Source organism: Anopheles coustani, chromosome 3 (assembly GCF_943734705.1).
Source record: "Anopheles coustani chromosome 3, idAnoCousDA_361_x.2, whole genome shotgun sequence".
In the NCBI taxonomy this organism is placed as follows: domain Eukaryota; kingdom Metazoa; phylum Arthropoda; class Insecta; order Diptera; family Culicidae; genus Anopheles; species Anopheles coustani.
In genome coordinates this window covers 72,240,835-72,254,012 of record NC_071288.1, presented here as the reverse complement: position 1 = coordinate 72,254,012, position 13,178 = coordinate 72,240,835, and the positions used below count along the sequence as shown (strand labels likewise).

The 13,178-nt window shown below is 44.4% G+C and overlaps 1 protein-coding gene across 1 annotated transcript; it reads right to left on the bottom strand.

The window, feature by feature from the left end:
* Positions 1-9,149: 9,149 nt before the first annotated feature.
* On the bottom strand, positions 9,150-12,899 carry LOC131266322 (probable chitinase 10). The gene is made up of 6 exons (XM_058268792.1): positions 12,836-12,899; positions 11,801-12,459; positions 11,043-11,734; positions 10,910-10,977; positions 9,320-10,706; positions 9,150-9,246 (listed from the first exon to the last, which is right to left on the bottom strand). The coding sequence occupies exons 1-6, from the start codon at positions 12,897-12,899 to the stop codon at positions 9,150-9,152; spliced, it is 2,967 nt and encodes a 988-aa protein (XP_058124775.1).
* Between the last annotated feature and the right edge of the window lie 279 nt (positions 12,900-13,178).

The following is a 13,178-nucleotide window of genomic DNA, read 5'->3' as shown; positions in this document are numbered from 1 at the left end:
TCTATTCTATAAGTCGCAAACGAGTGGCGCTATATTCATCAAACTATTTACTATAAGACTCATTTCCCTTCTTATTCCATCCTAACAACGCCTCTTGACCAAGCGAAAAAGAAGTCAAATTGTGTTAGCCAAACATAAAAGGTAATTAAAATTTTTAATGAATTTCCCCCTTAAGAGGGGAAACTTTGTCCGATGCAAAGGCACCGTCTCCAGTAATGAAGGCCTTCCTAAGTCTCCGAAATTGGTCCAATCAGTATTGTTGTTTTTCTGCAACAAAAACCAAAAAAGATTGAAGTTCCTTTAGAGTCAGCAGTTGAACAAAATGTCTTCAAACCGAAAGACGACCGTGCCGTTGATGACGATGATGATGGCGATGATGTCAACGGTGAGAATTTGTCACCGGTGGCTCGTGCCAACCGTCCTTCCGGCCTTCAATGATGGCAATTTCATTCGACTTTTGAAGACGACCGCGCAAAAATCGATGGAAAAAAGCCGAAGAATCCTCGAGAAGTGTTTCGCCGCAGCGAAAAGGGACACGGTGGGATGAAAATCTCTGTAAATAACAATAACAAAACTTGAGCGGTGTCTTTAAGTAGTACTCTGGTTGCAGTGACCGACGGGAGGATCAAATTCCCACGGTGAAAGCGGCCGAAGTGGGTTCCCGGGCCAGCTCGGGTGTGGATTGAAAGTGCGCTACCGAGGGTGACTTTTCATCGACGTACATTTTCGCGCAAAATTCCGAAACCTGTTCGTCCTCTCAACGATCGGTGGGGAATGGTTTTTGTTGATATGTTAAATACGATGCCCCTCGAAGGGGATAGAGGCGAACAGCGGGCTCCCGTAAGGGGGAATGCAAAGGAAAATACTAGCAAGAAAAAAACCCGGATGGAAAACCTTTCCCCCCGGCAGTGAAATGGGATTAGAGATAAGGTTTAATTTTCGGTTGGATTTGTTGAAAATATGAATTTTCTTCGCGCGCCAAAGGTAGCTCGCTAAAAAGTGTTCACCGAACCGAAAGGAAAGTGCGCGTTTTTTGGGGTTGGGTAATGCTTGCCCTCGAGCAGCGCGGGACAGTAAACAACTGGACAAAATTTCATTCTCCGACAAACTGAAGAAGTTTTACACCGGGCCTCCCCGATGGTACTCCACGGAACCTCCCCCTCGGGTTCGAAGAGTCGAAAGTAGCGCAGTAAAAAGTAATTAAGCGGCAAAAATTGAATCAACAGACTTAGAGTGGGCTTTTGGGCTGATAGTGTATTGCTCTCCTTGGGTGTAGAGGGTGGGGAAGAGAAAAAAAGTACTCCAAAGCAATATAATACCCCAAAGCAACCAAATGGAATGAAATAAAAGAAGAAGTTAACTTGGTCGGAAAGTGCCGCTGATGAGTCCGACCCGAAGGAGTATGCAAATTGGTCGATAAAATGCGATTAAGAGCTGAGGCTGTTTGTGATTTCTTCTTTCATTTTCTATTCACTGAGGTCGTTTTGCTTTGCATGTTTCGAGGAGTAAGCATTAAATTAAAATAAAGCTCAACCTAGCTACTTTTTTTTTTATTTTCACTTGACCATTTCCCACACAAATTCATCAATGATGACTTACAGATACTCCTTATTATATGATTTGATTATTAAACTTATTTCTCAAACATACAATTAATATTTTATTTTCTATTCACTCATTTAAAGCAAAACTTTACGTATTGCTTTACATGTTTCAAGGAGTAAGCAATAAATTCAAATGAAGCTCAACCTTTTTTCTTTTTTCAAATGACTATTTCCTACACAAATTCTTCAATGAGACTTGCATTACACGAGTTGTTTATTTATTTTATGTCTTATACATATAAACAATATATTATTTTCTATTTACTCACGTCGTATTGCTTTACATGTTCCAAGAAGTAAACATTAAACTAAATAAAGCTCAACCTAGCTAATTTTTTTACTGTCTCTTGACCAAGTTTCACACAGTTTTATTTTTAATTTATTTCTTAAACATTTAAAAAACTATTTTATTTTCTATTTACTTAGTATTACTTAGTATTACTTAGTATTACTACTTGTAGTATTTACTATTTTGTTTTACTGTCACTTTTTCTCAAAAAAATTCTTCAATGATGGCTTATAGATTACCCCCTATTATATGAGTTGTCTATTTAATTTATATCACAAACATATAAATAAGACGATTCGTTTCGTTTTCGAAACATTCTTTTATTAAACAACTATCACTTGGGGGAAAATCATTTCATAAAACCGAGTCCGTAGAAAACCACAAATCAAGGTTGCTTGCACGAGAGGTCTTAAAGTTCCCTCGAATCGTTGTGAAAGCGACACAGGAAAACAACACCAGTTTTAAACGAAAACTCTCAATTGGGCAATAAATATAAAAGTTAATTGTAGTTTTATTTGGTTTCCCTCGCGCAATTTATGCTTAGTCTGCTTGCCGGGAATGCATCCTGTGCTCTGTGTGCCACAAAATGAAGCCCTCCCCCATTCGAAACGCATCGAAACGCGCTGATCCAACGGGTTTTCTTCTGAATCGACTTCATTTACAGGCCAAGGATGTTCCTTCTTCCTCTCTAGCGCGAGGCCCGGCGTGTTGCTGATGAGGTGAGAGCTTGCTAACGAAGCGAACTACTGAACGGAGGAGGTGTTTTTACGACAGCACTGGGAAGGAGTCAACCGGCCCGGGCCCGGCAGAGCAATCCGGGGCATTTTCCTTGCAATTTACAACCATACCGGAGCCAGGTCTTGTTGTGGCGTTGGATGAAGTTTGTCTGCCGGCAAGCTACGGGAAGACGCATTAGATAAGATGAGCTGCCGATGGGTTGAATTGAAACGGAGTTACGGAGAAACCCCTTGCCACCCGCTCCCGTCATGGCGGCTTCGGCGAGGTCGAAGCTGGCAAAACAGGATCGGCTCCGGTAGAAGGAGTTATGATTAAAAATACTTTATTATACGACTTCCTCTCCTGTGTGGCTGCTGTGAGGGTTGTTCGAGGGGAGGCTCTGTGCCGGGGAAAACAAGCAGGACGCCGCTAGCCGTGCAAGTTTTCCACAATTTGCCGAACAACTGGGTAACCTAAAAGTTAGGAACACAGCGAGAAGCATCTGATAGAACGGGGTATTGAGAAAAGTGCAAAGTGGAAAGGTGGAAAACGTTTCCAACACTTTTGCCAAACGCACGTCAGCGAAAAAGTTGTACGCTTGCTCAAGTTGCTGAAGGTTTTGAAGGGAAGCCAAACATTTTACGGGTCAATTCTTTCGTAAGATCCTTACCGCAAGGTTTCCATGGTGCTATTAGCGCCTTTAAGAGAATAATTGCTACATGATACTACGTGAGCTACCTTAAGGTAGACGTAGCTTTGCTACTAACAAATAGTAAACGTAAGTTTAAAAAAGAGTAAGTTTTAAATGCTTTAGTATTAGTCTGTTTCAAAAGCGTTATCAATATCATTCTAAAACAATTCAATAATTTTTTTGAATAAAATCATATGCACTAGTCATCTCAATTTTGTCCAGCTTTTATCGTAAGGCAGAAGACTATTCAGTCCTTTTTTTATCGCTGCCAACGCAAGGAAATCCTTCTATAAACCATGATGACATAATTAAAACCCTGCTAATCTTCTTATGACGCCTCAACCGCTCACCGGTGGTCAGTCTTCTGATTCTGCTCACGTTGGTTTTATCGCCCCGGAACCAGCACGTTCCGGTTGTGGTCTATCTGTAAGAAGTAAGGAAAAAAACAGTAATGTTCGGTTACAACGAGAAAATTTGCTCTTCTCTCAATGAAGAAAATCGCCGCCAGCGCTTTGGAAAGCTAATGATATTGCTCGATGCTGGAAAACACCGCAAATTGGAAGGACGAGATTGGGTTGAGAAAAAATTATCGAAGCTCAATGTGACACTAGCATTGAAAAATTTGACACGACACTTCGTTATTCGGAGAAGGGGTTCATAATAATTGATTGATGAAAGTGTAATGTTTTGACTAACCTATGATTCGTTTTTTTTAAAGTATCAAATACAGTTATCAACAAAAATCAAACTTATGATTTTAAGATTCGACTTGCGCTTGACTTTTTTCAAATTTCCAGTCTTAGCAGTTCCTGTCCATACTTGTTTGCCATTGTTAATAATGAACTTTAATTATTTTTAAATCATTACTCTGGTATTATCAAAGTATTGTATTTAAGAAGAGTTTTATTAGATAGTTTTATTTAGATAAAGTACACTCTCAATAACTGAAAAGGTCATGGTACCGTTTTACAAATGACTTCGTTTTATTTGCTCATTTATTATCTTATTCTTGATGTTTTAAAAGTATCTTTTTATTGCTCGAGTTACGACTAACATAGACTTCGCTGATCCAAAGTCCATTCCATCACCACTTCATATCTCCCAAGCTCCATTGCAGATGTGGAGATAAGATTTCCGTACAAGATACGCATGCTGCCTTCGTCGCGGAGAAAATACTGATACACGTGGTAAGCCAAGACGTATTACATCGCCAATGCCGGAGGCGCAGGCGAAGTCGGGCGATAGTGGCGAAGTTGTAACTGATGACGACAATGATATCACGAGCGGCTGCCGGATGATTAGTGTGACTTTTATTAGACAACCACGTGGTTCGGCAGCAGCGTTTAGGAAGGGAACTCTCTAGAAAATGATTCCTCTTTACCGCGTGGTAAAGTTTCACCAACGGCGGTTGTGAGTGTTTTTCGCAATACCATCGGCAGTGGCATTCCATGGTGAAATGCTCTGCTCGGGGGATATTACCACGAAATCCGTCTCATTACGACCATTCACGGAGCATCATGAAGATGTTGAAAAGAGAAAATTCCCGAGCAACTTACAAAAGTTACGCCATCAACCGGTGTTTCCCTCCGGAGCCGAATGGCGAAAGCTCTTCATTAACTTTGGTATATGATCTAATTAGTGTACATGCATATGTCACTTCGAAGAAACAACCGAACGGGGTATGTCCTGAAGCGATGGAAATAGCAAAACTTACCTAATGAGGGACATTCCTACTGGTTTCTGACATTTTGATGCATAGTTTGTGATATTCTTGAAAATCTTAAAGAGAATTTCGGTCCTTTATTTATATTATCTTCTTGGATCTTTCCGTCATATTTTTTCAGCTTTTTCAAACGCATTTGATAGTTCTTGACTTAAAAAGATTTGCGATATTTACTTGTTTCTTTTTAATTGCGATAGTTGTTTTACCTGTTTTCCTGGTGTCTCCGTGAATCTCTCATGATAAAACTATACCATTCAAGAAAAAAATTTCGCTACAAACAAACAATGGCTTCTACCTTTACTTAAAATACTGGTAGTGCGAATGGCATATCACAATAATTGTCTAAGGACTTGATCTGTCTTGATTGGAAATCAAGCGGACCCTCGTTTCCAATGATCTGGATAATTGCGCTACAAATGAGCAAACAAGTGACCATTATTGGGTCTTCGGGTCGTGTGTCCTTCACACTGAAATGGTGAAGATTTTATGGCACCCGACCAATCAACTTAGACCCGATTAAAGGCTACCCTTTCGAGAAACATCAAAAGTGCTGAAATTACATCTTCCATGCTGGTGCTGTGGACCTATTCACGCCGAAGTCCGACTACAGTGGTTAACAAAACGAATAAAACAGTGCAGCTGTGGTCTGACTCGATTGTTACCTACAGATTTAGCAGGAGAAAGGAGCGAGGAAATGGTGGTGGTACGTGTGACTGTTGGCAAATATTGACGACACGGATTAAATCTCGTACTTTGTGCGATAGTTAATTTGATTGATACCGCCAGCGTGGTCGCAGCGACAAGACACGAAACAAACGTGCAAGAAGATGATTGTAAGATGGTTAGTTAAACACCAGTACCCTCAGCCGAACTCACTCACCACGATACAATTTTCCCTAAGTTAAGATGTATAGTGTTCTGGCTACGCAAGACATTACAGTTGACATTAAAAGTGAGGCAAAGGGAAATCGGCAGGATCGCAGACTGGAAAGTTTTTAGCAATTTTCCTCATAGCTCTCGCATCCACTCCGTTTCGTGTCCCTTTCTCGCCTACCGGTCGCTTTAGCCAACTTCTTCATCTCTCCCTTACCGTGCCATAGGCTGACGGGTGTTTTGTCTCTCGCTTGCCGTCTTATCGGCCCTAGGACTAACGTTTTCATCTCGCCGAGTGGAACGAACATCAATCAGTAGAATAAATAATCTGAAAATTAAACAAAACTGATTGCGCTTCCCGCTGCGATACGCCGGCTTGGCGCTACGAAGGAACGCAGAAGCAAAACTAAGGGTTGGCAGATGAGGGCAATAGTGAAACTCTTGCGTAAAATTTCTCCGTCTGAGCTGGTAGTACGGGTGGAACGTGTTATACCTTCCCTCAGGTTTCCGTTTACCGGTTTCTTCCAGCAGCTTCTAGAGCTCCGGTTCTCCTGCTCAGCCCTAGAGTACTTTATGCGAGCATAAATATCGTGCACGAGAAAAATATGTTTCAACAACGTCTGACGTCGTCTCGTTCCGGCAGGTTCGAGGTTTGTGTCGAGCGTATTGATCCTTTGACTTGTAATTTCCTGCCACGTCACGAACAGCGCAGCTAGCTAAACGGTTTGTATTAGTATCGGGTAGGACATCGATAACGAATATTTGCAACACCACCTAGTTTAAAGTATTCAAACAAAATCCTTATTTGTACTACATAATTTATAAAAAGAGTCCAACTTTAAAGTTTTTAGTTTAACTATGTTTCTTTTTTATAAACCTTACAATAATTCAAGTGAGAGTTATATAGGCAATAATAAAGTTTTGTTGTGCGAAACACGGTTTGAGAAACAACAGCTTCCAACTACCTTCGAAACGAATCGAATAAAAATGTAAACAACTAGATTTCAACATCATCTTAAACAAATCAACTTTCTCATAAATCGCCACTGAATTTGGGAAAAAAATAATTGTCATGAGGTACCGAATTTAAAAAAAAAATTATGTTTATCTTGACTAATATAAGCTGAGAACAGAAAGGAACCTCTTTTGAAGCCACGTCGGAGTTTTTCGTCAAGTTATTCAATTTTCTCCGAAGTAATCATGGCGTCACTTTACCTAAACGTCCACCATTACGCACGTAGTCACATAGTGGGGCAAACCAACCAAGACGACTTAAATAGACAGAAAAAAATGAAGGACAGCAAGGACTTTCTCATTCCAGACCTTAGGCGAATTGGCGAATCGGTAGAAAATGAAGGAACCGAATATAAAAATAAAACTTCAAAGTGATGTTCTCGCACGGGGGAAAAACGAAAAAAAAAGACAACAAAAAACTCGCAACAGTTACGAAACAGCCCACACGGGAGATCATGTTGATATTGATAATCGAAGAAGGAATAAATTTAAATAAATATCGTTTGAAGTTGTTCCGATCGGTTGTTCCCATCTGTCGCTCCCGCGACATGCTAATGGGGTCGATTTTCCTGGCGAAGACCAGTGGAGGATGCTTGTTCGGAAAATCGGAGATTTCAGCCGGTCGGTGGAGACATCTTCAGCATGTCGCTTGACTGTCCAACCGACCTTTAATGGTGGTTTGTGACCAGGCTGTGTGCGCAATGCGAATAAGGTACATCGATGCCACATCTTTTTTGACGAGCACCATTTTCTTCAAGGAAAATTTATTCTTGTACTCCTCGGTATGTCGTTAGATAAAATTACGAAAAACAACACGACTCGTCAGTCTAAGGTCACGTTGCTCAGTCATACCATGAAACAACAGTTTGCAAGTAATGGTTCTTTTCCCCTTGCTTCGTAGGGAAATTAATGTTTGCTTTCCCCATCCCGCAGACTCCAACCCGGCTCACGACCAAAAACATGAGCCGTTCTCGGTACTGAGACTTGGTAAATATAATTACGCCATCGAAAAAACTTTTCCCAAGCGATACTCCCCCCCCCCCCCCCCCCCCCCCCCCTCAGCCAGCGATGGAGCGAGGGCATCGGAAAGCAATGATTATGTTTCAATAAGAAAATCAAACAACAGCCGAATCAACCCCAGAGGCAGATGCTTCTCGGGAAAGTGCAACTGTTTTCCGATCCGTGCTGATTTCGAGCACCGATCTCGGGCCTTAGGTGAATTGGTTTTTTTCTGTCTGGGCCCTTACTTACCCAGTCTTACCTTCGTTATCATCCGAAAGCCAGACGTACAGGAATTTTTCCGTGAAGGAAGGGACTTTCGCCGCTTGGGCTCATCTAGCGAAGCAGTTGCGAGAAATAGTTTGCTGGTTCATTACTAACCAGAAGGAAAAGTAAAATGAGACTAGAAAAGAAACAAGGGAAAACTCGTCTGAAACGACCGGAAGCCGAAGAAAGCCGTTCCACATCCCGTAGGGCATAACACAGATAGAGAGAAAGAGAAGTTAATACAAATTTATTGTTAGCAGAAAAGTTTTTTGATTAAAGGCATACACCGTGTGCCAGGGAGAATAAGGAGAGGATTTGTTGCGCAGATCCAAATATGTTTGTTGATGTTACCGTATTTAAGACATTCACAAAGAAATCTAGTCTTGTAAATAAATAAAATTGACGAAACAGAATGACGTGGTATGATCTCAATGACAGCCTCTTGATAAAATTTCACAATGATTGGCCAACTGAATCAAAAAGTATTTCATTGATTCGATTTCCAACCCCACAAAAATCCCGGAACGATCCAATCTTCACGCGGCTCGCAACAAACAGGAAGCGCCGTTGTAACGTAATTCATTCACATTCTCTGGATTGGCTCGGCCCAGCTCGCTGCAGGAAAAGCAAGGTGTCTATGATAATCTCTTTTCTTCTCCGTCCACCAGCGCCCTTCATTTACACACAAATGACTTTTGTTCTATTTGTACGGTTTGTCGCCTTCCGCCGCCTTCTGATGGTAATGATATTTTTTACCATTATATTTTCGAATTATTAAAGTTTCCTTCGGCGCTTGGAACTCGCTGCGCAACCGAGAAAGAACAAATCCCGATTGCTTACGCTTTTGGAGCTACCCTTATTTGTAAAGCAAACGATTTACTGAAATATACCGACACCGTTAAGAAGTACAATAGGTTTATCATTGGTCGCTGATGTGTAGTCCTTGGATCGAGAGTGCATGCGAGTGTTCTTTCAGCAGTCCACCCTGCTAGCATACTCGCATGTGCTTGAGGTCAGGTTGAACAGTAGACCTGAAGGGCAGGTGTACTTCCAGACCGTCAGGAACAGTCTGCAAAAGATGGTTGGATTGTAATTCTGCACAAGAGGTGAGCAGGATTTAAGCAAGCTGTGACTATTCTTACCCATTTGGAATGCATCTATAGTAGACGGCGCAGTCACTGGGATCTCGCACATATCCCTTTGATGGACAGTATTGAGGCATTGGAGGAGGTGTTGTTCCGGTCGGCTGTTTGGTGGTAGTGGTAGTAGGAGCCTTTGTTGTGGTGGTAGTAGTAGGAGCCCTTGTTGTAGTAGTAGTAGGAGCCCTTGTTGTGGTAGTGGTAGCCCTTGTTGTGGAAGTGGTAGTTCTACTCGTTGTTGTAGTTGTAGGTTTCGCAGTGGTTATACCCCCATTCTCAGTGGGCACTTTTCTGTTCAAGCCGGTGTTTATGCTCCTCAGCACCGGATAAGTTCCTTTGCCACATTCGTTCACTGCGTCGTCACCTTCCGCCTCGAACAGTGCGATACCTGCCAAGTTCCTCGAAATGGCGTACGAACCCTTCAGCTGCACGATCGGTAGATCGTCGTAGCTAACCCACCAGCGGCCTTTGTGTGCGTAGTACGCTTGCTGCGTCCGGTCCAGGATGGAGGTCCAACCTCCCTGTTCCATAGCAACGCACAGCTCCTGGTAGGACATAATACCTTCGGTAGTGGTGTACGGACCCGGTTCTCCCCTACCGGCAGCGCGCACTTCCACACCATTGTCTTTCTCGTCATGCAATTTAAACGTGACCGCGTTGCTCGATATTCCAAGCACTAGCTTTGAGCTCGGAGCACCCGCCTTTATCCAGCCGGACATGATGGCGTCCACGTTCAGCTGCGCCTCGTAGGTCGAACCCTCCCGGCCACTCACATTGATTGCCGCCTGATGGCCCGTTTTGCCGTCCCAGAAGGCGTGCAAATTGAACGCGGTTACGTGCAGATAGTCCACGAACCGGACCAGGTTCGGCACGTCGTAGCTGGACATGAAGAAGTCGTCCGTCGGAGCCACGGTCAGCGTTAGCAGCAGCCCATACATGCGCATGTTCGCCGACAGCTCCGCGATGAACGTGACAAAGTTCGAGCGATCTTCGGGAACGCCACCCTTCATCACCGGATAGTGCCAGTAGAAGTCGAGCCCATCAAACTGGTACTGCTGCGTGAGGAAGCTCACGATGGTTTTCACGGCCGCCTGGCGTAGGGCAGCCACACTGACGACGCGCGAGAACGTGGCCGAGCTGGTGGTCATTCCGCCCAGCCCGATCATGAACTTCACGTTCGGGTAGCGCAGGCGCATGGCCTGTAAGCGTTTGAAGGCACCATTGGTCTCATCGGTGTAGCTATCGAGCAGCTTCAGCGTGCCAGTGTTCGTTAGCGTGATCGAGTTGTAGATGACGTGCGTGCAGAGGTCCCCGTTGATGTCGTCCACCGTTCGCTTGCCGGCTCCCACGCGGTAGGCCGCATCGTTGTTGAAGAGGCAAAACACCTTATCTGGAATTGAATTGAATCAACCTATTTTATTTGCTCAACGGTAACTTTACTGATCACTGAAGACAGGTACCAAAATGATTCTCCGAAAGCACATCATGTTGTGGAAGGATGTATTTTTATTAAATAAAGGTTTTCGAGAGATAGCTTATAGGTAAGAACTACAATAAATTATTGTACACAATCCGTTCGATAACTGTAGTTACAGGTATTGCTCTTCGTGTCAAAGTAGAGACCCGTTGGGCATTTCAGCAGCCAGTTTGGCTGTACAGGGCTAAAAAACAAGAAGAGTAATACTTAGTATTGCTGTACAAACCAGGTGTGAAGGGTTCTACTTACAGTCCCGCGAGACACTGGTAGAACTGTCCGCAGTTAGTTGGATCCCTCAGATATCCTGAGGCAGGACAGACAAGCTTTTCATTCGGACTTTTCGTAGTTGTGGTCGTTGGTCGGGTTGTGGTAGTGGTCGTTGGTCGGGCGGTGGTAGTGGTCGTTGGTCGGGCGGTGGTAGTGGTCGTTGGACGGGTTGTGGTAGAGGTAGTCGTGGTTACCGCAGGACGTGGCGTTGTTGTGGTAACAGTAGGGACCGTGGTTCCAAACACCTCACTGAACACCGCCGAGGATATCGGAAACTGGCCTTCCCCGCAGATACCTTTCGCGTCATCCGACTCTATCGACCAGATCATTATTCCACCCAGGTTCATCCGCTTGGCGAACTGCACCTTCAGCGCGATCGAGTACGTGCTGTCGTACGAAATCCACTGATCGCCACGGAACGCATACGGTACCTGTTGTTCGTCGCTGAAATAGGAAGTGTAGCCACCGCCTCTCAGTTTCTCGCATATTTCCAGATACGACAGCGTACCGGGTTCCAGTGTATAGGGCCCTGCATCGCCTGGGCCAATGGTTCGTGCGCCGAGGCGCGTATCTTGTGTTGAAGCGAGCTTGAAAGTGTGTCCGAAAGCGGGAACACCCATGATGAGCTTCGATGGAGACAACCCTTCCTTGAGCCAGGCGCGCACGCACGCATCCTTGGAGATGAAGCCAGTATTAACATACTTCCAAACGTACCGGATCACCGGATTTCAGTTACTTACCACATTCAGCATGCTGGTAGTGTATCCAGTCTCCCAGGAATTGGGGTACAAGGGTGCATTGGCACCCGTTTGGGCGTCCCAGTAGGCGTGCAAATCGTACGTCATCAGGTTGACAAAGTCGACGTACTTATTGATCTCCGGTACGTTGTACGCCGATATGAGGTAGTCGGCAGTAGCAGCCGTACCGATGGACAGAATGAAACCCTCGCGGTCGAAGCGGGTACGCAGATCACGCAGCAGCTTGATGTAACCTTCACGGTCGTCAACAGCACCGCCGCGCAGCGTCGGGTACTCCCAGTCGATGTCGAAGCCATCGAAGCCGTACCGTCGCACAAACGTTACAACCGAGTCGACAAACACCGCCCGCAGCAGGTCCGAGTTGGCCATCGTGGAATAGGTGGCCGATCCCTCGTTCCAGCCGCCGATCGAGATCATTAGTTTGACCTTTGGGTTGCGCTGCTTGAGCTGCATGAACCGCGAGAACCCACCGAGGCTTATGTCGAGCCAATTGTCCAGGATCTTTACGTTGCCCTTCGTGTCGAGCCCGACAAACGTGTAGATGATGTGCGTGCAGAGGTTCGGGTTGATATCCTCCACCTCGAACTTGCCATTGCCAATGCGATAGGTTGCCCAGCTGCCAAAGTAACACACGACACGATCTACAGCGCGTGGGGAAGAGAGTAATACACCGTCAGTCAAACCATGAAGAAGTTGTTTTCAATGTTGCATAATAATCAAGCAAAAATCACTTCCCTCAAAATCACCATAGGAAAAGCAAAACATTGCAACAACAAAAGTACAGATCAAACGAGAACTGATTGGTAAAACTGAAAATAGTCTCTACGAATCGGTTACTTCACACTTTGGTCACGTGGCCACTTGCCTGAAGCACTTTTCTTGTTCCGACAGAAAGTTTGACAGATCGATTAGACCGCGAGGAGCTGGAATGTTCCAGACTGGTGCAGGCCATATCCGTACGTTTATAAGATCTTAATGGTGATTGAAAGCTTTTTAATTTCTTCTATATGTGCGTACCGGTGGCAGCGTTGATGCTCGCAATGCTGATCAGCAACAATCCGGCTACCACAGCAGCCTTCATGCTGAGGCCGGTCCTTACTAGGAAGGAAGTTACACGTTTATCGACGATTCTTTTTTACCGTTACACTAAAATCCACCTGGTCCACTTGCTTTTGCACACAATTTTCGGTTGTCTTGCAAATATTTTGACAGGAACGTTCACTTTCAGCATGGAACTGAACTGAACTGAGCCATCGAATCGTGGCGGTGAACTCGTTTTATACTGCCGAAGTGCAAGATCATGGCCGAAAGCAGTGCGGTACAGATAAAGTTTCGCTTTGAACCCGCCCAAGGATTGTGT

Excerpts from the sequence above, each read along its gene's own strand:
- LOC131266322 (XM_058268792.1), bottom strand. The coding sequence starts at position 12,899 with ATGAAGGCTGCTGTGGTAGCCGGATTGTTGCTGATCAGCATTGCGAGC. Across the intron at positions 10,978-11,042 it reads TACCAGTGTCTCGCGGGACT|CCCTGTACAGCCAAACTGGC; the intron begins GTAAGTAGAACC and ends CTTGTTTTTTAG. Across the intron at positions 9,247-9,319 it reads TATAGATGCATTCCAAATGG|ACTGTTCCTGACGGTCTGGA; the intron begins GTAAGAATAGTC and ends CATCTTTTGCAG.